Below are 25,928 nucleotides of genomic sequence, written 5' to 3'. Positions count from 1 at the left end.
ATAAATAACTACAGATTATTTTTTTTTCCTAAAGTTAGTTTCATGACCTAGTAACAAATGGAAGAGTTCTGAAGCAGCATTCCTAATTCAATGTTTTATTTCACTTTTTATGGTAGGTTAATATAAAACTAAGAAAATACAGGAGGTGGTACACTTGTACTAACCCATATCAGGCTTCACAACAGAAGGTTCCATCTTTAACATGGTTATTTCAAAGGAAAAAAATAAATTTACCAAAGATTTTTCTCATGAGCTCTTCTAACAAATAAAAAAGGGGGGAAGGATGATTTATAATTGTCTTTAGTTCTATGTAGAATCACTCGTGAATATCTTTATATTACATGAAAATATAAGTTGAGCTAGCTAATGCTCAGATGCATCAGTGGTAATTATCAAGTATGGGCAAAGCAGGGATACTACCTCTTACCTCTGGCCTGTCTGTGACCAGTTTTGAATCCTGTGTCAATCCTGTATCCAAAGATTGGATATGTCAGTTCTTTACAAACTCCAAAAAAATTTTAAGAACTGAAACACATTCAGATAAGAACCAGAGAAAATATTTTGAATCTGGAAAGCAAATGCTACAAGAGCTAAAAGAGTTTTACTTATTTAGTCTCTAAAAGAAACAGATTAAGATATCTGATGCTACATACTATCTAGCAAAGAGTAGGCAAAGATATTACATACCTAGACCTTGAGCTGAACAGCAACAGAAGCCAAAAGCAGATATATCATTGCCAACATTCGAAGTAATTAAACAATGGACCAGCCTGTCAAAAAAAATGTCATAATGACCTAATGGCATAAAAACCCAATTTAACTCGGGTTTTTGCAGTGAGATTACTTTTCAAATAGGTATGTTTTAGGTCTATTAATTATTAGCTCAATCAAAACAATTCTAACATTCATGAATGGAATAGCACATAATTTGTCCTGACAGAGATCAGTAAGGATTCAAAGAGAAAAATAAGTAGCATTTAATGCATGAATTTAAGCAGACTATTGCATTTTGGGGGTGAATGATAATTTAAAGGTGATGGCAACACCTGAGCAGATTAAGAATTCTTTCCTGTTTTAATGACATTTTTATTATTATTGAACTATTAGAGCAATTTTGATTGTAGGGAAATTTACATTTGATTATATCTCAACTTGCTAAACAACATTTTCAACACAACATTCTGCCTTCTTTGCTGTTGAAGACAATAATACACTGGTAACTTGATTCAACTCAAAACTCATCTGGCCTTAAAATTGACGTGAATGTGAACTCTGAACTTTGTCATGATAAATAAGAGGGAAAGAGTTCTAACTTGTCTTCAAATCCCAAACATTTTTCTGAGAGCACATGTACTTTTTTTTATGGTCTTATGAACGTAAGTTTAAATCTCAGACTTCAAAGGAGGTAGCTCAGATGGCACATTAATACATTTTAAATATTTAACATGCATAACCTATGGCTAAATAGAATTTGACACAGAGTGAGAAAAAAAGTTCCTTTTAACGAGAAAATACTCAAGGACCTAATTCAGGTTATAGATTTTTTTTTCCAGGTGGGCACGCTACACACCCTCTTGAAGTGGCAGAATTTGGTCTTATCCTCCAAGTGAACAGAATTACACATGGACATTATGGATTATCTGCACAAATTGGGCTTTCCAGAAATATCAGGCTCACTGTACATGCAGTACAAGATTGATCTCTTCCTGCTTTTTAAGCATAGTAGTTAAGCATGGGTTCCACCACCAGAGAAATTTAGGCAGGCTGTTTCTTGGTTCTGTTGGTCCTGAAAGCTTCTGAGACACGGGCAAGAAGTGCCTGCATGCAGGTGATTTGTTCTGCTAGCAGCAGTTGTCTTTCCTGGTGACCTACAGGCATTCCATCAATCGATAAGGGCAACGTCATAAATACTGCTGATTGAGTAGGAGCTTCTGATGCTAAAAGAACATAGCAGCCTGTAGATGACTTGTTCTTTGCATTTGGAATCCTAACAAATTTCCTAAGAAAATGGGCCTGATAAGCAAGAAATAACACGAGCTGCAGGATGAATGACTGATCTTCTGAAAAGACTTTTTGAAAAGAAGGTTGAGAGGGGAGAAGAGTTCACTTTTGGGCCACACTGAAGTGACATGCTGTCCTCCCTTATCAGTCAAGGTGCTAAAGAAAGCTTTGGAAAAAACTGTTGCAATATTCCTAATGCATAAAGCAGATTTAAATACATACTTGTATAATAATTAATCTTCTATACAAGAGAGAGCAGAAGGTTTTCTAAATGGAGATAATAGTAGCAATTAACCTTGAAATGTATTACATTAGCTTTGAAATATTTGTAAACTAGGTAATAAGAAAGTTTTAATATAAAGTGCTCTTATAATGCATTAGTGGAATCAGACTGTTTTTCAAGAAAATGTGAGTCTCAATAATGACAGGGTTTTGATGATACTGTAATATAGGCACAACCTTAACCTGTGAGATCAAGTATTCAAAAGTGTAGGTACTGTTTACAAGAACATATGTAAATTGGATAGTTTAAACAGAAAAAAAATTCCTTCAAGAATACATAATTTCTACAAGAAGAGGTTTCTTACCAATTATTCATTTGTGCTGAACCAGGGAGACAGTGGTATGGATACTGTAAGTGGTCCAAAAGGCATCTCTTTTTACAAGTGTCCTAGTAACTGTGAGGTGTGACACTCCTTACATACTGCAAATAACTCTTCTTTTTCTTCCTCTTTAAAAGAATATGTTACAGATTCGGGTTCTGGATCATTAGGACTTTCTCCAGAATATTTCATCTCCCCTCTCACCATATGCATGCACAGAAATGCTTATCTTTACATTTGGTCATTACCACCAATGATTTTAAGACATGATTATGCAACTCACCTGTGTATGTAATGGCATGATTGCCACTGCAACAGCAAGCTGAATAAAAAGGGTTGTTAACCTCACAGAAATGGGTAACAGGGGACCAAAAAAGGTGTATTTAATGTAACTCAATTCTGCTTTCCTCCAATGGGGATATTTAAATAGAGCTATTTCAACAGAAAGAATTTGGAAGTGAAGTTTGTTGTAACAGGGAAAAACAAATGAGATTTACTAAAAGTATAGACAAAGAGAAGATGAAAGAGATTTGCACTGATACCTTCCTATCAAACCTTCATGATGTAGGGTAGGCCCTGTAATCCAAGCGTCTATTCAATGTACCTAAAATATTTGATGTGTGATGCATAATCATAATGCATACATCCAGTGAAGATATCTTACTTAATGTCTTAATTCAATTGTTTAATAACCCCTTTCTCTTTTCTGCTTTGGAATAACGGGTTTGTTTTGTTTGATTTTTTTTTGTGTGTTAGAATTTGTTGTTATTAAAGAGCATTAAACTTATAATCATACAGCTTGTATATAAAAGTACACAATATTTCCTATAAAAGCTTTGATATAAGCACCGAGTATAAAATAATTGGTTAATAAACAGGTACTTGCCGGGTTGTCTCACATTGTAAACAATGAGGAGTCTGCTGTGGACTGCTTTGGATGATACAAGTTTTATCTGTCTGTTTGAAGAAGAATAATTTCGAACTATCAAAAAAAAAAAAAAAAAAGGAAAGAAAATGTGCTTGAAGAAATTTATTCTTCAATGTTTCTGCAACGTTTTTGGAAAGTATCAATAAAGCCACCAGAAGAAAAGACTGGACAACAACCAGAAATTACTTCTAGAGATACCACAAGGGGAAAATGATGACAGAAAGCAAAAACCAGAGGTGTTTCATCTGATTAAATCATCTGCTTCATTAGATTCAGGCAGCATTTAGTCTGGCTGGACAGAATTTCCTACCAGGTGCTGAAAAATTCATTGACAGCTACCAGAGAAATAGGTCAGATAACTAAAGGAAAAAACTCTCCTATTAAAAACAACAATACGACCACAAGATCTTCCTTATACTCTTAAGAAGATACACAATTGCTTGTAACTTAACGAAGAAAAGGTTTAGTTGGTATAGTAGGTTTAGTTGGTCTTTCTGACTGACACAGAGCTAATGGCTAGAAAACTTAGATTACCTACTTAAAATGGAGTGTAAATCTGGGAGTGATTCAGAGAACAAAAAATGAATCAGTAGGTGAAGATAGGGGGAAAACTGGCATTGGATGCTGTTTTTAACAATATCAAAAAGGGAAGTTGTGAAACAAAGTGATTTATCTGTTCTTTTGTCATCTTCAGAGCACATCTAGGTTCTGGATTCACCCCACCTAGTCTTAGAAAAACCCTGTAACTCTCTTAATTTGAGAATATCATTGACCCAGATGAATGGATCCCAAATAAAAAAAGTCACTTGTACTCACTTGCTTTCTCCCTTCATCAAATGTATTTCCTGATTTTCTCTCCTATGAGGAAAGGCTGAGAGAGCTGGGGATGTTCAGCTTGGAGAAGAGATGGCTCTGGGAAGACCTCATTGTGACCTTTCAATACTTAAAGAGGTCTTATAAAACAAAGATGGAGGACCCTTTACTCGGGTGGATAATGATAGGACAAGGGGGAACGGTCTTAAGCTAAAAGAGGATAGATTTAGACTAGACATTAGGAGGAAATTCTTCACTGTAAGGGTAGTGAGGCCCTGGAACAAGTTGCCAACAGAAGTGGTGTGTGCTCCATTCCTGGAGGTTTTCAAGGCCAGGCTAGATGGGGGCTTAGCCAACCTGATCTAGTGGGTAGCATCACTGTCTATGGCACGGGGGTTGGAATTAGATGATCTTTAAGGTCCCTTCCAACCCGAGCCATTCTATGATTAGTCTAAACATGCTACGGTGGTCATCATAAAAATAAATACATAGAAGTTATCACCCTGTAGTATACAGGCATTAAGAGCACATGATCTGATCATTCCTTTTAACTTCATGGATCAACCCATGAAATTTTGTAGTCTCTGGCATAATTTTCCTCATGTATTTCCACATATCAGGAAATAATTCTATTTACTGTTGCAAAGCATTTTAAATTCTATGGGAAAAAAAAAAGTACAGGAAGTCTTCCTAGCATTAATATATTTCATAACCTGATCTCACTACTCAGATTATTTATTTCTGCCTACAAAATTAGGTATGCCATTTTTCCCCCTACTTACTGACAAAACTATATTCTTATAAGATGCTTACTCTTCTACTCAGTAGCCCATTAAAATAATTAGTTCTAAATATCTGGGAAAAAAATCCACAACAATTTAATTTCTATTGTTTTTAAAACTAAAAAAAAAAAAAGAAGAAAAAAAGATTTTGGGGGGGCTATTTTAGCCTTAAGTACTGAAAAGTAATAAATGTTCTCAAAACTTGGTATAAATTGTGCATGTTTCAATCTGTACCACCCACATTTACTCTTAGCTAATATACAGGCCAGAAAAAAAAAAAAAGAGAGTGAGGGAGAGTCAATAACTGTTTCTAGAGGGCATCTATAGATTTTCATTAAAAGGGAATTGAATCTTGTAGAGAATAAGTAAAAATCAAGGCATTTATAGTGATAGGCAAACACTGTGCTGTATATACTTTTCTTTTGCTTATGGTGGCTCTTTGACAGTAGGAATGTCAAATTTACTTATTTAAATTAAATAAATAAAACAGATACTTTCATAATATAAATTCTATATTGAGTAGCCAGTAGGAAATAGGGAAAGTAAATATCAGAAGTTGTCTCCTTGGGGGAGATAAAACAGACCAAAATCACAGGACTTTCTCATACCCACGTTAATCCCATAAATTCTGTGGGGTTATCTAAAATTGCGAAGGAGTAAAAGTGAGCAATAAGGTTTTAGTAGTCTTCCATTCTATAGTAAATGAGGCAATTTACATTTTTGCACAAAACTGGAACAGGAGTGAGACCCTTGTGTTCATAAAATGCATCACAACTACTCATCACAGGAAAGTTGAGAGTCCTCTGATCAACTCTTTGCTTGGGTCTAGTATTTTTATCTTTTTTTTTTTTTAAGGTTAATTATAAACTCACAAGTTTGCAAAGGGTATTGTATTGTAATGTGGAGCATAGCATTCTTTATTGACTTATTCCTTTGACATCTCTTTTTCACTTGCTGTTACAGTATTTGCTTACTTTTGACTTCTGTGGATGTAAAGCACTAAACAAGCTCATGAGTGACAATTAGTCCTGAGAAAAGCATCTCTTCAGTAGATACTGACCTGGGAACACTCAGAACACTTTTCAACAACAATGGATCAGCCTTCAGAAGATGATTCAGAGACATTGGACTGCTTTAAAGCAGACACTGCTTTAAAGAAGGCATCTATTACGAACTGCTTTGGTTAGCAAGCTTGCTTGCCCAGTTCTGGTTTTTGATGCTGCAACCAGAACTTGAGGCTTCTAGTGTGGAAGACAGCTTGCCACCATCTACAAATGACATGGTAGTGCTGTTTGAGCAGAAATATTTAATCAAGGAAAACTTCACTGGAGTTCTATGTTGAAGATTTCTATCTACTGCTCACCCATCCACATCTGAGTAGTTGTTTTAACAGCTGTCTTAATTCAATTTATCTTTTTATATATGGAGACTTAATTGAACAGATTACTTCTAAGGAATGCCTGAAATTCCTGACATTAAAGTTTCTATCATCTTTTTTCTTTTGCACACTGTCAGCTCTGTCTAATCTTTTCACATATTGGTCCATAGTTGGTTTCAAATTTCATAATTTTGTACATAACTCTCTTTGACATCAAGAAGAAAGAGTCACACATAGATCTTTGCCTGACCCCATACACTTACTACAAACTGTTTCTGGTATGAAGTACTACTAGTGATAACAAATGCTCTGAAATTAATATTCCTCCATTTCCATCCACAAATATCACTGTGGAGGGTGACATCACTGTGGAAGCACTGAAATTCCCAGCAAATCATAAACTGGATCAAAAACCAACTTAACTGGCTGCTAGTTTCAGAGTAATAACAAGTAACTTCAGTGTTATTTCCACTCACATACAGCCTGTCAAAGACAGTTGTAAATATCACAAGTGACTCCCTGTGTCTCTGTGGCTTTCCTCTGTTTTCCAGATGTTAAACTGGAAATTGTTAGTAGCTATCACAATTAAAATGGAATTAGAAGCTGCTTTGACATTTTGAGGAATCAAGTTTTTCAGTAATTTAACTAAATTATTACAATTTTATCCAAAAAGTTCTACTACTGCCACTCTCAGGGCTCCTAAGAAAGTTTTTTAGACACTAATCTTGATATTATCATATTAGATATGAACAACATAGACACATTTCAGAAACATGTATGACTACTACTACAGCTTTTTTTTTCCTGTTAGAGGTACTACTTGCTATGAAAGTATTTCTTAACAAACAGAATATTTTTACATGAATATTCTGGATCACTTACATTCTTTACATTTCTTCTCTGAACCTTATGCCCAGTGGTACTGGTTTCAATGCTTACACTGAGGAAGAGTAGCTTGGCAGATGACATCAGTCAGTCTATTTGGCCTTTTGCAAGGTCACACAGTCCCACATGATCTTTAGATCGCAGAAAGATCGATTTGAAGTGTGGACTATTCAGTGAATAAAGAATTGGCTGTGTGGCCCCACCCAGAGGGTTGAAGTCAATAGCTCAATGTCCAGGTGGTGGCCGATGATGAGTGCTGTCCCTCAGGGATCTGTCTTGGGAACAGTGCTGTTTAATATCTGTATCAGTGACATAGACAATGGGATCGAGTGCACCCTCAGCAAGCTTGCAAATGACACCAAGCTGAGTGGCGCAGTCAATACACCAGAAGGAAGGGATGCCATCCAACAGGATCTGGACAAGCTAGAAAAGTGGACCCATCTGAACCTAATGAGGTTCAACAAGGCCAAGTGCAAGGGGCTGCACCTGGCTCAGGGCAATCCTAGACATGAGCACAGACTGGAAGAAGATCTCATTGAGAGCAGTACTGCAGAGAAGAACTTGGAGGTTCTGGTGGATGACATGAGCTAGCAGTGCACGCTTGCAGCCCAGAAAGCCACCCACATCAACAGGGGAGTGAGCAGCAGGTCAAGGGAGAGAATTGTCCCCTTTTGGTCTGCCCTTGTGAGGTTCCACTTGGAGTACTGCAGCCAGGTCTGGGACCCCCTGCACAAGAAAGATTTAATTTTAATTGTGAATGATTTTTGGAAAAACTTTTCATACAAGAAGTGTAATTGATTTTAAATTTCTATCTACAAACTCTTCTTGCTAGGTATCCTCTTTACATCTAATAAGTTTACATTTAAAACAATATAAACTTTATTAAGGAGGACATAATTTGCTAAGAGTTAAAGAGAAAGTCTGCACAATCCACAACCAATGAGAGCGAATAAATCTTTTCTGCTACTTACCACTTTAGAAGGTGTCATACAATATTAAAAACATCTATTTGAAAACACTTTTGTAACAACAGTAGAACCACTCAGCATCTAAAGGCAACTGAGCAAAACCACAGAAAGCACAGTTATCTAAGTGATTGCAATACATCACAAAATAATACTTAATCTACAGATAAAGTCCCTGCAACCCACAACCGACAGAAGTGTATAAATCTATTCTGCTACTTATCACTTTAGCAGCTGTCATACAATATTAAAAGCATCTATTTCAAAATACTTCTACTACAACAACAGAATCACTCAGTGCTTGAAGGCAACTGGGCAAAACCACAGAAAACATACTGTTACCTAAGTGAGTGCAGTGCATTAGGAAATAAATATTATCAAATATATACAATATTTATTCTGAAGATATTATTTTCATCATTGTCTTTGCATACTATTATTATACATATAGTTTATATTAAACACTATGAAGAAAGCAGAATATTACTCATAGTAGTTATTAAAACACTACAATGAAGAAAATGTGGTTTTGCTATTGATTTACATAAATTGCACTTGAGTTTTTCACATTAAATGTGGAGGTGGTTCACAACGTTCAGAATCATGACAAACGGATGTGGAAAGAAAGAAAGGCTAGCTTCAAGCTTTGGGTAAGGATTTAGATAGCTCTACCTAAGCTTCAGTATACTTTAGAGAGTTCAGCATACTGTTTTGGGTGCACTGAATTACAGATCATTACTGAATCTCCAGATGATTTTTAGATAGATGTAGCATATGTTTCATATGCCACAAGTATGTAAAACCATTCATTTGTATGAAACATGCAAAAACATTTAACTGGGACACACTAACCTCTGAGAGAAGAAAAAAAAAAAAAAAAAAGAGATATCCTAAACCAGAAAGCAACAAACGTTCTTATAACAAACAACACTTTCATGAAACTGTCACCAACTTCTTTACAAATTTCCAGAAAAACATATAGATATTCTGAGCACACTTGTAAAATTCATTTTTTTCTTAACATTTTACTTATAGCATAACATTTGCACAATTTTATGATTCATGCTCTTTTCATTATGTATGGGTGGAATTGAATAGACTTGATAATTCTTAAAACTTTTTTTTTCCCCCAGTAAAAATGCATAAATCTATTTTTTTTTCTATTGTGAATAGTTCAGATCTTTAAATCACAAGTTTAAGAAATACCTGGGGAATAAACCTGCACTGTTCCTGAACTATGAGCAAATGAATCCATAAGTTTGTGCTAGGTATCTAATGCCCAATTTCATACATTATTGTTTATATCTATTACTGGATTTTCACACAACATGCCTTTTATCTTATTTATACCATTTGAATATCACAGAAGAATATACACCTTCCTGTGATTTCCTTTGGCTGGCATGCTGGAAAACTGTACTGCACTAGGAAGAAAGAAACTTTAAAATGTCATATACGTGTGTACTAACATTTTTTTTTTTTCCCTACTGAGGCAGACAAAACAGGCAGCTGCATGATAAACTTATTTCTTACAGAACTCTTACAATCAGTTAGAGGCAGCTTCACTATATTTCTAATTGCCTTCCCATTATCACTGTCCCCAGCCATAAAAACAAGCATAGACAACAATCAAGTGCTAAATTTTAGCAAGGAACTGGACTGCATGTGCGGCTCAAAAGAACACAGAGACCTGCCAACCAACCTAAGAAGTAAATACCATTATTTATTTTTTTTTGGCAGAATCTCCACAACCTCTAATGCTGCAGGCAACTTATCACATTTCTCAAGTTGATTGATATTTCTATTTACAACTGAACACAAAACAAAAGCAGAAATTAATGCATTCAAAGGGAATCTCTCTGTTGTCATTTCAACTCAGCGTAACACACTCAAATGCATATATACATTCTTTGTAAAAATGCACTTGATAACACATTTTTTGTGAGTGCCTGCAGGGTTTTCAGATTCTGTAATTAACACTAGCAAGTCCATCTGACACAGCAACACAGAGAAACCTTTGAGTGAACTTCCCTATTTCAAATCACTTGAAGAAATGACTGCATTTCTTGAAAGGGTTACACAAATAGCATTTTGAGACCTTTTCATAAGAGCAAATTTTGCTTATATTCTCACTCATTAACACATGAAACCACAATCTCTCAGTAACAAAGTTCCCCTTTTCACAGGCATAAGTATATACACCGTACTCAAATGCTATCTTACAGGAAGATTTGAACATACGTATTTCTTCAATATTTGAGGCAGAACATTTAAGTCTGAAACCTGATGCAATGAATATCACTACATTGTCAACTATGCTGCAGTGTCTTTGTTTTTTTTCCCGTTTTTTTCCGTTTTTTTTTTTTTTCTTTTTTGATTAACTCCTCATATGGTAAGAATAACAGTGCCTTTAGAGAAAAAAAAAGTGAAAGTAATCAATATTCCACTAGCTTTTGCAAATAAAAAGCACATTAAGAACAACACAAGCTTCTTATTTCTCATTTTTACTGCTTTATACACAAACCATATTGATAAGAAGGGAGGAGGTGATCTGAGATAAAGCATCAAGCAATAAAACTTGCACTTAATTGCCCTAAGTGAACACTAAAGTTGCTTATTATCAATCTGAGCATTGCAGTTCTTCTTCCTCAAGAACAATTTTAACAGCACATTAAATATTCAACAGGTTTTTAAATACTACAAAATACATATCTTGAATTTACAACAATTCCCATCTAGATGATACTTGCATGAATAGGCTAGAAGAAAATTTTAAGACAATATAGCAGTATTTGCACGTTAGCATCCCAAAAGCTCCTTTGACACCTGCTGTTTTAGAACTGCAGATTTACAACAGGAACAAGATATTCACGTTCTATTCACGTTACCTCTGCACAACGCTTAAGTTTCTACTTGCAGTATTCAGGACACCGGTGTGTTTTTCCTGCGGAAGAAAAGCGCCGCAGCCCTAAGACCGCCTGCTCGCAGCCCCCAGGGCTGGAGGTGACCCAGGCAGCGCCGCACGCCCACCCTACAGGTGCCCCTGGCCTCGCCGCAGGAGCAGAGCCGGAACAGAAAGAAGGACGAGCCATCAAAAAGCACTCCCTTACCTTCTAAACCTGCTTCAATCAGCCCAAACTGTTCCAAGACTTTAACAAAAAGCACAATCACGATCAAAACTGCTATCATTTCGAGCCCTTCCAAGTTCATGATGAGTTAGGTCATGGTCTAACCACAGCCACTGAGGAAAGTGCTCTCCTGCCCGGCTTTCTTTGCAAAGCCATTAAACTACGCGCAGAAGGCTCCTGCGAGGGAAGGGGGAGAGCGGGAAGGGAGGGAGCGGGGAGGGCGGCATCCCATCCACTCGAGCTGGGGCCAGCAGCGGCGGGCGGCTCCGCTCCGGCCTGCCGCTCTCCGCCGCCGGTCCCCGAGCGCGCTCCCGCAGCCGGGCGGCCCAGCGTGGAGCTGAGGCCGACGGGTCCTCCCGCCCCACCCTGGGTCGGGTCACTCGGGAAACGTCCGCGGGAAAAACGACGCCGAAACGCCGGGGGCCGGCGAAGCTGGTGGCGGCGGCGTCGTTGCGGGCAGCGCGCTGCCATGGAAACGCAGGGAGGGGGCCCGGCGCAGGGCACCGAGGGACGCGAAGGGCCTGAGGGCGAAGCACGGAGCCGAGGCGAGGAACAGCAGCCCCGGCAGGGATCGGCTCCCCGCCGACCTGGGCAGCGCGCGGGGATTTGCCCGGTGCGTCCGGCCAGCTCCTCTCCTGGTTTCCCGGGGTTACAAAAAACAGCCCACGAAACTGTTGCATACGGCTGGTAACACCGAGTTTTGCGCGTCAAGAATCGTCTCTCATCATTAACTGTAACGAACTTCTTTGATTCTGCTGTCTCACACTCACTGAACTTTATTTAGTGTTTAGGCTGATTTGAAAAAGAAAAATTTTAAAGAATGGGTTGAGAAGGAAAAGTGACCTCATTGTTTTTGATGGTCTCTCACTTCAGTAGGATGTGCTGACCAAAGTAGTTTCCAAGTGAAACATTAGCAGCAAAATAACACAAATACTAACCACAAGTCTAAATTGGTGTCTTCCACCAGTATGGGCTGCTGGCCTACCTGCAGAGGTTTGCAGTTCTGTCACACACAGCACAAAACGCTATTCACAGTTAAGGCATTACTATTTAAATCCCTTAATAATTTAGCACATAAGAAGGAATTTACATCAGAAAAACAGCACCTTTATTACAGCAAAAATGGGCAAGGGAACAATTGCAACAAATTTAATCTTCTCTGGTAGAGTACTGTCATCCACATGGTTGAAATCCATTACCGTCCATTTCTTTCTTTGGATAAGATTCAAAAAAAAAAATCTTTATGTCATGTAAGAACTGGCAGCAACTTCTAAATCCCCCAGGTATACTCACATTATGATGGGTGTTATCATTACTGAAAACAATGCAAAGAAGTGGGAATATGAGGACTGATATAATAAATAGAAAAAGAAATGACTTTTTTTCTACTGTGAATAGGTAAATCCATACAGCTTAGTGTTTTGCATGTCACTATTCTATGCTTTGTTTGCTCAGGATTGAAATCTCTGAAACTACTTAAGCTTCTTCTGTCAGAAAACCTAAAGTTTAATGCTCCATCTTAAACATACTGACATGGGCTTTCTCTGTCTGTGCTCAGGACATACTGCAAATCTCTAAGTTTGTTTTCATTTCATTTCTGTAGGCCACTTTTCCTTAGGTAACCATGCCTTTCTTTACTTCAAACTTTCTCCTTCCATTCTTCTGTCTCTTTCTTAATCTTTGTTTCAAACAAGGTCAAATACCTCCCCTCTAAGCTAACTTATCAATAATTTTAATGACAATGGGTCCAGCTTTCTTTAAGGTGGGACTAAAATGGGATAATTTACCATTATCAGCAGCATAACCTCTGCAACCTGTGTGCATGTTAACCAAATGATTGATACAAGCTGTGTCTCAGTACATTCAAAATTGCCACCTGAACTGACATATTCAATTGCATTAATAGTTTTCCTTAATACTTGTCTGCTGCAAATGTTGAGATGAACAGAAAAATAAATGATTTTTAAAAAGACGCAATATTAACTACTTCTGTGACAGCACCAGTTGCTATTACTGTCAAGGCAGCCACACCAGCCTCATCCAGTGAAGTGCGGTGTGAGAAGGGAACGGAAGGATGTGGCTGCAGGTGGTGAGACAGCTGCTTTGGGATGTAGAAGGTAAAAGCACAAAGAAGTCTGGAGGTTTGGAGAAAAATTCTAGGAGACATAGGAATTAGGAAGCTCTTCTCCCTCTATCCTAGCAGCATCATCCACCTCCATAACCATGAGGGAGAGAATGGGCCTAGGACTACTCCTGAGGCTGACAGCGGCTGAACTCAAGCCAGGGCCAAGAAGAGAAAAATGGCAAGCAGAGGTTGTGGTGGAGGTTCTGCAAAGAAGGCAGCTGTAATTGCTCCCCAAACCTGGATTCCCACTGCTGTGTACTAAGAAATACACAGTGGGGGATCTGCTGTCTGGGGTCTGCCTTATCAACTATGAGCAGGACAAAGTAAAGATTTTTTTTCCAGAGGCGTAGGTCCACTGCACCTATGTCTAATGCTTCCAAGTATTCCAACTATTCTTCCAAGACATAGCATAGAATGTACAGAAGAAAAGAAGGAAGCACTATTGCTCCAGTTTTACAGGTGGATGCCAAAACGCAGTAAGAATAATAATCTCCAGGCTAGGAGTTTGCAAGAAAGCTGTAACCAAACTCAGTAAAATTGGCTGAGTGGTCACTCCCAGAGAGTGGTGATAAGCAGTGACAAAGTCAATTTGTAGGCTAGTGAGTAGCAGCATACCTCAGGGATCAATATTGAGTCCAGTTCTTTTTAGCATCTTCATTAATGATCTGGATGATGGGAGCAAGTTTGCAGATGGCACAAAAATTGGAGACGTGGCTGATGCTCCAGAGGGTTGTGCTGACATCTGGAGGGACCTCAACATGCTGGAGAAATGGTCTGACAGGAACATCATGAAGTTCAACAAGAAGAGAAGTGCAAAGTTCTACATCTGGGGAGGAACAACCCCAGGCACCAGGACATGCTGAGGACCATCCAGCTGGAAAGCAGCTTGGCAAGAGTTGGGTCTTGGTGGACACTAAGCTAAACAAGAGCCAGCTGTGTGCCCTTGCCAAAAGAAGGTCAATGGTGTCCTTAGCTGCATTAAGCAAAGTATTGCCACTAGCTTAAGGGAGGAGATCCTTCACCTCTACTCATCACTGCTGAAGCCACAATTGGAGTGCTGGATCCAGGTCTGGGCTCCTGAGTACAAGAGAGACATGGATGCACTGGAGAAAGTCCAACAAAAGGCCACAAAGATGATCAAAGGACTGGAGCATCTCTGCTATAAGGAAAGACTGTGAGAACTGGGTCTGTTCAGCATATCCTGGAGGAGACACAGTGGGGATCTCATCAATGTCTATAAATATCTGAAGGGTATTTATATACAAAAGACAATGGAACCAGGCTCTTTACAGCAGTGTCCAGTGACAGGACAAGAAATTGGGACAATCTGAAACACAAGAGATTCCAACTGAGCACATCAGGAAGCACTTCTGATGCTTTCTTGCCACGCATACTGTGTGGGTGACTGAGCATGGCACAGGCTGCCCAGAGAGGCTGTGGAGTCTCCTTCCTTGGAGATCTTCAAAAGCCACCTGGACATGGTCCTGGTCATCCTGCTGTGGGTGGCCCTGCTTGAGCAGGGGGATTAGATCAGATGGCCTCCAGAGGTTCCTTCCAAGCTCAACAATTCTGTGATTCTCTTTCTGTGAATCAGCCATGACAACCTCCTCTATATTTTGTTCTCATTTTCATATACTTACAGTTAAAGATTCTTTTCCTCATTAGGTCGTTGCTTTTTAGCAAAACCTTACAAAAATATATTTATCTTGTAGGAAGGCAAAATACCCCCAGAGCTCTCTGCTCCTTATGTTTCTACCTGCTTAAAAATGGAGTTGACTCTATTGACAACTAATGTTACAAACTGCATGGAATAATTATTTCTCTCTCCAAATAGCTTGCCAAAAATAATGAAGAGACTGTTGATTTCTTCTTTTCCTTACATTTAATAAAAAAAAAAAAAAAGTCATCCTCATTTACCCATACAGTTTTGTCAGAATACAAGAGGAAGAATGTAGCTAACACATCTGCAAATACTGAAACCCTATTTTCTCTCTTGTCTAACCACCCAAAACTTAATATATTGTGGAATTAAACTTGAAAAAGGTCTACAAGATAGTTAGGAATGGAGGAAATAGGAATGTGATGAAAAGACATTAATGCATAAATTATCATTACATATAGATGTTTTATAAAGAACTGCATGTAGCTGTGTTTTTCTTATTTTGTAACTACAGATAAAAAGTTTCAGCCTAGAAAGTGTTATAGATTCTGTAACCTATTCAAAAAAGCATTTAGTACATTCTTACCTTTTATCATGAGAGTAAATATATTAAATTGAAATCACTGGTCATATTTCAAGCTAGGAGCATATCTAAATGCTCACTTCTCATACTGTGATGGAGGTCTAAACCACAATACAGTGAATATGTTTACGTTATTATGACTAGGATCCCAGGTACTACGAATCATATTGCTACTGCTTAATGTTGTATATCACAAAATGTTAATGTTAAAAAAAGACCCAATCAATTTGGACTGAGAAGTGGTAAGTGGGTCCACAGATGAAATCCCAGGAATGCTTATATTCTTCCTTACACTTGCTCTTCTTATGCACTCACATTCATCAGGTTGCCATTAAGCTACTCTCAGGATTTTGTCATGACTCCAATTAGGATTTTTAGAATTCTAAGAATTAATATATAGAGAGAATTAATATATAGAGAGAATTAATATATATATATAAGAATTAACATATATATAAACAGCAAATCTTCTAGTTCATCAAATCACCGAGCATAAGCAGCAAAGAGATACAAGCTATTCTTTTAGCTTTAGTCCTTTGAATGTAATCCTCTTTCTCAGTAAATATTTAATGAATCAAAAGATACAAAATGCAATTATGTTATCAGCCATTATATTAAGTCTTATAATGGACCACACCTTTCAACTTTCCTCTAGGCAGTAAGCCAGCGTGGCTTGACTTCCATAGGATCTTTCAAAGATTAAGTACTGGGGAAAAAAATAATAATTACAACAATATGACATCACAGTACATTATTTCTACCTCTTTACAACTTTTACCTATGTTCACATCCCAAACTGTGCCCAACTTTTCTTTACTTGTCACTACTCAAGGAGTTGCCACAGTTTGGACATGACGATGCCTAAGTGACGTCAGAAGATAATTTCCTAGTACCATCCAAAAAGTCAGACTACTGATATGCATGGTGATGCCCTAAACATGCATTCCAGCTCTATATCAGCAGGCAGCAATAATTTTATGGGCTACCATGCATGGTGTAACTCACTCAAAGAGTCTTCAGTCTTGGACCGGGGCAAGGTGTAGTCATGAAGCCAAAGTTCTGGCTCTTCACACTCAGCATTGTATTTAAATAGCAATACATTACATCTTGTGCTTTTACAGAAGTGACTAAAATAGAAAATGTTATATACTATAATATTCATAAACAGGCTTTTTGAAGGCTTCTTGATGTAAAACACCCTCACCAACCAACTGATTTGTAGTCCCAGTTGAAAAGTATACCTGAAGCTCTCGTATCATAACACTGCTCTTGAGAAGTTCTGATCTGCTATAAAAAGTCAGAAGTGGCATACAGTCATTTTGCCAGTTATTCTAAGTAGTCATTTGAATAGTCTTTGGATATTCTCTCCTCCTTAAAATTGAATTATATTTCAAGTTTATCCCCGTCCATACTGTGGAAATGTGGCTCCCTGAATCTGTTAGTGTATTTTTCTGGAAGTTGATGCAGATATTGTAGTAACGGTGGCCATGAATTATATGTCAATTGAAGACATAAATTTTCTCAGCATGTTGAAAAATGCTATCCAGATAACTCCACCTTTACTGGAAATTCTTAAACCACATTAAAAAGCAAAAATCATCAAAAAAGTTCAATGTCAAAAATGTCAGACAACTACACTTTCAAATGCTCTGTGGAAACTGAAGCTGAAAAATTCTTGGCTGTTGCAATTCCATAGATGAAGCTCAACTCTCCTCATGATTCGTTTGTGCTACTTATTAGCAAGGATTCTGTGTGTCTGAGATAATGCTTGTGAGACAAGTAATTTCACAGAATTTTTTCTAGCCATGTCAGTCCTGTAGCCCTTCAACCTGGGTATCTATTTATTTCTCCCTTTGTGTTCTTGAATGAGGGGTATATGTAATACCACCAGTACAACTGCTCCAAGATTCAGTGTTTTTCCTGTCAGAGAACTAAAATCTTAATTTAGACTTTCCTGTTTTTGCTTCTCAACTATCATGACTTTCTCTTTGCTGTCCTTAGCAAGTGCTATCTTTCTTTTCTTTTTATCCACTGAGGATACTGCTGCTAAAATCATCATTCTGGGTTGTCACTCCAACTTTCTCAGCCCTTTACATTTCCCTAATGGATCCATTTCAACATACACAAATATATTTGCCATCACCTTCAAGGCCAGTCTTAACATATAACTGCCATACTTGGACACTTCTGACTTTCAAAGAATATTGAGCTGTCAACTCCCTCAATCAATAATGATAGCCTTACTCATTCATAAATTAAACTTTATTCATAAGAAACGTTGCTGGTTCTAATACAGCCCTTTAATATATTCTGAAATATTAATACATCTGTTCTTCCTCGAGTTTCTCCTTAAACTGTGGTAATAGGAAGTCCACAATGCCCTGCCAAAACCTCAGAAGTTACAGTGATGTGTCCACCATAAAACTTTCTATTCATAATTGTGTTTGTTTGCTCTCCCATCCCTGTCACTCTACCTGAGCTCTTATTTTATTCTTAAATATTAGATGTCTTGGAGCAATTTTTGTTAACTTTACAAAACACCATAGTACTTTGCTTACTCAAGTCCAACAGCATCTAGATGATATAGGAATATGGTCAGTGATTTGTAAAAAAAAGTGATATTTTAGCCTATATGTGGGATACAAAAACTGATCCATTGCTATTCTTCACTGTGCTCCCAAGTTAGTTATCACAGTAATTTTTTTGTGCCATATTAGGAGAATTATTTTAGTAAGCTACTTTCTATGAGATTCATATCTAGGAGAAACATCTGCAAGGAACTATCTGCATACTGTTTGTTACATGTGTCTGAAAGACATTTGCTTTTGCAGAACAAGGCTAAGTGAACATAAGCAGAGATGATAAAGGCTCCAAGGACCTCAATAGAATATCTGCTTCTGACCCCCTTGTGTCTTTTTGAAAATACCTACCCCTAGAAAATAAAGCTGTCTAAATTAGTAAATTAAATATATAATTCTCTGCTACTTTTATTGACTACCATAGAACAGTCTGCATCCATACTATACACATCTCTCGTCCTCTAAAACAGTATGGCTATAGAAAAAATGTTGAAATAGAAATGCTAGGATTAGTTTCTGGTCTATGATAGCTCCTAAACCATGTACAGGGGTTATTTAGGAGAGTGTTAGCTAGCACAGGCCAAGAGTATTACAGGCACTCTTCTAATACTTTAATAGAGTTGATGACAGTGTCTCAATGTGCAAGAATGTTTCCTGGAAGTGTTTAATTAACTAGTCTAGACACAGTCTAAACTTATCAGCTGCATTTTAAGTGATTCAGTGTAATAATTTGAGAGCTGACATTAAAAAGAGAATATCTTCAACTTCGAGAAAACCTGCTCCACTTCTGAGCACATAGGTTCAAAAGGGTAGCCAGGGTTGCCTTGAAAAGTTACAAAACATGGAAATCTAAGAATTGAGACAAATTTACATGAATTCACAATAAATAAATAAATAAATACTAGTAAGTCAGTACTTTACATGACCACAGTTCTGTTGAAATATTGCTAGAGGGATTCCCTAAATTTTCCCAAGCTCAAATTCTCTGAACATGTCAATCACCTTGTATCAGGGCATTTGTGACAGTACTGGGTGTAAGGCAAAACAATCTAAGCAGACCTAGAATGCCATACCTGTTGCAAAAGACTGCTATGTTAAAAAGACTACCAGTGCTTCAAAACATTATTAACTTATTGAGACACCAACAGCTCAACAGTGAGCAAGTTTAGTAAACACAGCAGAAAAATAAAATTGAAGAGGCCTATGGCTGAGTGAGATAATTTTGAAACATTTATCAAGAGATCTCTGGGAATGTGAGAAAACACACAAGTGCAAGGATGTGGACAGTAGCTTTCATGATTGTCAGAACACTGTTAGTAACTCAATTACTTCTGCAGTCTTAGCATACACTCCTTTTACATGGTCATGACAGCTTGATGACAACAAAGCTAATGGAAGAAAAATACCTTTAAACAGAAGAAAGAGTTTGTAAAAGCTGTCCAGAACATCTTTTTACAGCTGGAAATGTTTGTTAAGTAAAGCTCTAGTAAACTAAAAGTAGTTTCAATATCTAAAAGAACAACAAATAACTTGGCAATTTTCTTTTCAATGTCATAGGTCTTCTCTCATGGGCTGTTTTCTAATGTACCTATTGACTCCACCCCCCCCCCCAAAAAAAAAAAAAATAAAATAAACAAACCAATACATACCTTTGATAGTTGCATATAGGAAGTATGGGAGGTGGAACATTTTAGAGCTATCTTCCAAACTTGTATGATGAAACTTAAACATTCCTCTTTGTTTCTAATTAGCACTGTCTCTTTGCTCTTAAATATGATCTTTTCTCTGTTTTTTTCTCTCAAAAATAAAAGTTGCTTTTGTCATAGGATAAGCCATTTTAGGAACAGCAGATTTAGGAATAACAGACATGAATGAAAACTGCACAAAATGCATAGAAACATTTCCTCAACATATCTGGATTCAGCTGTAGATCACTATTTTCTGTCTTCCAGAACAGCATTCTACACGTAACTCTGGAATTTTGTTTTCATTTCTTCCTCTGAGAGGTGCAATGACTCTGGAAAGGACCTTCACAATGATCAACAGAGAAATTGCAAAAACTTAGAAACTATTACCAACCCATATTTTCTCTGGAACCATGCAGCTCTGCAAGACAAAGAGCATCACTACATAATGGGAAAGCATTCATACAGTATGTTCAGTTGTTGCATTTGTAAAACCATGCACAATAAACTAACTAGATATTTTGGTAATAAGTTTTGCTAACAAATCTTAATAAAACTATGTTAGGGCTTTCTAAAATCACAACTATGCCAAACACAGCTATTCAGACCTTTGTCCACAATTATAATCCCATAAAGAAACTAGATTAAGAGATTACAATGAAAAACAAGTATTATGTAGATCACTTTCTATGCTTTCTTTCTGGCAAACCAGGCAGATGTGCAGTTTCTGTGGTATGTAGCATGTAGATACCTACATTTTTAAACCTATAGCTATGGATAGAAGGTTAGAATTGAATCACATGATACGGCAACATTTTCATGCAAATAACAAAGGCAGAAGATACTTCATTAATAATTAGAGGGATCATTAATAATTAGAATAACACTACTTTTTGCTACATCTTTTGCTGTGTATTATTGGAAAACTGTCAAGCTTCCTATGGGCTTTAGCTGTGTTAAGTGAACTTTACCATAAATATGTTTAGGAAACTTATCTACAGTCTCAAAATAAAAGACTGACAGAAGAGTTCCTTCAGTTCAGCTGATGGAGCATGTGGATGTTTACCAGGCTTTTCCTCCTAATCCCTTGTTGGTTCATTAGTAGCTCACTGCAGACGACAAGGGAATTTTATGCCAATCAACAGTAAAAAGTCACAGGGAAGCCTAGCTCGCATGCCTATGGAAAACAGCTTGAGAGACTGCAACAAGGCAGCATTTTTCAATGTAATGCTTAAAATAAAATAAAATAAAAAATAAAAAAGCACAAAACAAAACAGAACCAAAAAGCCAGGGAAATCAGAAAGCCAATGTCTGCTGAACCTTACAGTCTGACTTAAGCACTGGTGTGCTGCTAGAGTGTACTTCTAGTCCAAATGTGAGCTTCTACTTTTCCCAGAAGTTATTATTAAGACAAATGACAGAACAAAACAGTGACAAGTTGATTGTCTTTTTTTTCAGGCTGGTTATATAAAGCTAACCAACATACATAATGTCATAAAGTAAATAAGAAAGCTGACATTGTTTTCAAGTCTGCCCAATTAATAATCTGCTTGGATGAAGAAGCCCCCAGGTTTTTCTTAACATTTTGACAGTCTCTCTCCTTTTTTTTTTTCTCTTTCTTTTTTTGTTCCTACATACCTGTACCATGTAAGAGCCCAAAGCTCTCAGGAGTTTTGTGTTGGTAGGTGGGTGATGCTAAGTCATATTATTAGAGAAATTCATTGAAGGGTGGGATAGGTTTTCTAAAGAATCAGGTATTATGCCAATTTTCTCACGATGAAAAAAACATCTTACAAATTACTTACATCAACAATATATTCAATAATAAGGTGTACCTCATTGATACCCAATCATCATTAAGAAACAAGGTTGTTTTAAACCAGATGACAAGGATAATTGGCCATTCTACGTGAACAACTAGTCCTACTTAGTCAAGTTGCATATGTGGTCTTTATAGCATAGGTTTGAAGAATGTGTTTGCAACAGTACAGAGAGACATAAAGTACTAACATTTGCTACTTCAATGCAAAGGAGATTTCTGCGCACAAAGCACTGAGACTTAGAGACTTTCAATAGTGCTAAACTCAGCAGAGCTACTCTTAAACTAACAGGCAGAAAATTCTTCTTATCTAAATTCTCTCTCTCCCTCCTGTCTCTGTGCAATATAAAGGTCTGCGTTACCACTTCCTTCCTCTGTTATTACATTCCTTGTTATCAGTTGATATATTTTTCTTTATAAAAATCATCTACATACCAGAAATATGACTCCATTTTCTAACACATTATTAGTTCTGCATGGTTCTTTAGTCCTCATCACTCTATGCTTTTTGAAGGCTGCTTTTATTTAAATTCAGATTTCCTGCACTGGAAAGACTGTGTCTTGATTTATACCTTCTCCATTTGTTTCTGGAACACAAACATGTTTCTATATGAGCTGGTAACCTTCCAAAAGGGTGTGGAAATTTCAGGAGCAAAGAGAGATCCAGTGGATATCCACAGAACACAGGGGACACTGAGACTTGTTTACATATTAGTCTTTTAAAAGTGTCAAAAGAATGTTGCTGTTTCATTTTAATATAAGAAGTTTGAAGAGAGGCCAGATAATATTTGCTTTGCTTTTATATTCACTGGCAATATAGGATGATGAAGAGAGTTCAGAATGTTCCAGGGAACTCAGAAATGTGAAACAATAAGAAATATGACATTTAATGCTCCTCACTTGTCAAAATAAACAAAAAAAAAAATGTGATGCCTGAAAAGCTTTGCTGGTGTTAGGTATTATTTTTTATTATTTTATTTTGTGTTTTCTAGTGCTTTCTCTGAATATCTGATGAGGTTTTTTGATTGATGTTCAATCCCCATATTCTCTTCCATCATGAAAATGACACCATCCATGCAAATTCTTTATTTCATTGTGGATAAGCTAGACTGATAGGCAACCATAGCTCTGGTTTGTGCAATGTACATAGGAGAGAAGAGATAAGGGATGAGAAGAAGACTGTGAGAAGTTGTCTGTTCATCAGAAATTAGAAAACAACAAACAAACAAACAAACAAACCAAACAACAACAAATCAACAACAACAACAAAAAAACTACCAATAGCAACAACAACAAAATATCCAGTAACTGAAAGGGAGACAGGTATAAAAGCAGAGAGCAGACATGGATATTTATGGTATGGTCACTCTGGGGCTCTGAATAGCGCAGGTCGGCCACATTTAAAGTATGAACTAGCATGAAACAAAGAGAGAACAAGCATTTTTCCATGAAACTTTTTGCTACCATTAATAGCACTGCTATCATTACAGATACCAGTGAGTAACAGAGCCCATATTTTGTCATTCATTGAAAACATAAAAAGGTCCTACTCAAGTAGTAAAGTTGAGCACTGTAAGGATAGGCATCAAAAGATGCATGCTGTGCATGGTGGCCTAGTAAAACCCTTTCACCTGGCTGCCTATCAGTTTACATGACAGAGAAAGGATTCACACTGTCAGGTGATTGAAATATTCTGCAGAGAAGAACAAATGAAAAAAATTGAATACTTCCTTCACATGGGAGGACATCATAATATATTTGAAGCAAGTAGATTGTGCCTGTTCGAATTACTAACACTGAAATCGGGCTACATAAGTTAAAAAGAAGTCATTTAAAGACCTTCAGATCAGTATTTTGAGATCTCACATGAAAACAATAATGTTGAAAACAATAACGTCTAAAATTGAACAGAGCTAAATAAAGATCAGTATGGAGGAAAGAAAAAAGATTCTGAAAGACTTTCTTTTTCCCCAAGCTAGGAACAGAGGGTTCAAATGGCATCCTGAGACTTGTTATTCTCAAAATTAATTTTAGAATGTAATTTAGACTCAGCCATGAATATAGCCTTGTCAGAGTACAAGAGAACTGTGAAATTAAATATATACATACCTATGTACACAACATGGGAGTGGCTGGTTGTAACAGCAATTCACGTCTTACATTATTCTTCAGTATTATCAACATGCTTCAAATGTAAAATTCTTCATTCATAACTTCAGCCATTATTTATTTACTTTTTCCCTGAGGAATATCCCTCTGAAGGATTTGCAGGGTTTTGCATCAGAAGAGAAAACTCAAGCTCTGTATTTGAAGACAATGGCAGGCTCTGGCAGAGGGAGCCCACAGGAGTGGAGATGGTCACCAGTAGAGAGCTTTCCCACAGAAATGCAACACAGCAGAACTAACTGATGGCTGGAGCAATTCTACACCTTCCTGTCAGTCTTGCTGCATATGAGGAAGATATCCAATAGGAAGACAGAAACAGGAGTTTGCTGGTAGCTTCTCCTTCCCAATATGCACCTTCTCCACACTGCAGGCTCTACTGCTTCCTCAGTGAAAGGATCCTGAGGAACTGAGCTGTGGTACACATCCATCCAGACTCAGCACCTTCCACAGTGCAGTCCTACTGCTTATCTTCCACCTCCTAGAAACAGAAGCAGGCTCAGGAACTTTCCCATAATTGTACTTCTAGAAACCCTACAAACCATAAAGCAGCGACTTTTTGATGCCTGTGGTTTTGGTCTCTGCCTGTCATGGCCTGTGGGCTTGGCAATTTCCATTCTTGCTCACTTTTCTGTGACTTTAATTCTGAAGCAATATTTTCATTTAATTGGTTGCAGCACTTTTCATTTCAGTATCATTTTTCTTCTAGTTTTCTGGCTCCTTTATGTCTTTGTAGAATGTCCTGCTTACTTGATCACTAACAGCAAGAGTCAGTCTGTAGCTTCCACTTTTGTCCAAAGTTCTTATTTTAATCCTTTGTCCTGGGCACTAATCACTTGAAATATGAACATGAAATTAAAAGGTGAAAGTTTGCCTGCAAAGTTTTTCCAGGTTCTATTCTAATTGTTATTGCAATAGAGACTACCTTTGAGTACATCTCATAATTCAGAATCATCATTTTTCTGTTAAATTATTCAGATCAGCTATAAATCTTTCTGCAACCAGATTCTTCTCTTTGCATCTTTGATGATGCTTTGCATAACTTAGGCTTTGAGACTTACTTTTTTTTTTTTTTTAACTTTTCTACTTTATACAGCTATAATATCAGTTTAGATTTCACAGGTAGAAATGAAAGCTAGTCCATTTCATACACAAATGAAGCTAATGCTTTCAACAGTTGAACAAGTCAATTGATGGAACAGTTTATTTAATGTTTTCATTCCATTACCTCCTGTGAAAGACATGGTCTAGTCACTTCCATGGTCAGGGCTCAGGTCAAAAATCACTGTTCTGGATTATTTAACTTTCTTAATTAGAACAGCTCACTGTTAAAAAGTCACTGGCCAAATTTCTATAGCTTCATGACTGCCCACGGAAACCCACAGTGCCCTCTAAATCGGCCAGGAATTGTTTTAAAATTGTGAGTTCATATCTGCTCCTGTTGCAGCTGAGCAACATTTTGACAACTGAGTTGTGTGCCAAATTATACTGATCTCAGACCAATTCTTTATCCACGTACACATTAACCATCTCTTTCTATCTGGTGTCTCACCGTCAAAGTGCCAAGCAATAGATGGATCAGACATACTGGTACTTGAAGATAAAGCATCCTCTTTGCATTTATCAAGATACACAACCACACATGCAATCCTCTGTAAATAACATATTAAGATGAACTGTATGTGATGTTTTACCCATTCAATATTAGCATTCTGTTCTACTATCTGCACTCAATTAAAGCTGCATATACCATCTTCAGTATATTGCCCTAATGATATCCTAAGAAACATCATTGTTGTGGCTTTTCACCATGATCTTTTGGATAGTTTTAT

At 37.2% G+C, this 25,928-nt stretch overlaps 1 protein-coding gene across 4 annotated transcripts in view; it reads right to left on the bottom strand.

The window, feature by feature from the left end:
- KCNIP4 (potassium voltage-gated channel interacting protein 4) overlaps positions 1-25,928 on the bottom strand; it is a 436,897-nt gene that overhangs the window by 200,142 nt on the left and 210,827 nt on the right. Inside the window, exon 1 of one of the 4 annotated variants that reach the window (XM_040555570.1) lies at positions 11,465-11,843. The exons of the other annotated variants lie outside the window; for them this stretch is intronic. Within the exon in view, the coding sequence (XP_040411504.1) occupies positions 11,465-11,564 (100 nt within the window). The 5' untranslated portion in view covers positions 11,565-11,843. Of the gene's footprint in view, positions 1-11,464; positions 11,844-25,928 lie in introns of those variants that run through there. 4 annotated transcript variants of the gene reach the window in all.

This window comes from Cygnus olor, chromosome 4 (genome assembly GCF_009769625.2).
Source record: "Cygnus olor isolate bCygOlo1 chromosome 4, bCygOlo1.pri.v2, whole genome shotgun sequence".
In the NCBI taxonomy this organism is placed as follows: domain Eukaryota; kingdom Metazoa; phylum Chordata; class Aves; order Anseriformes; family Anatidae; genus Cygnus; species Cygnus olor.
This window is presented reverse-complemented; position numbering and strand designations above follow the sequence as displayed.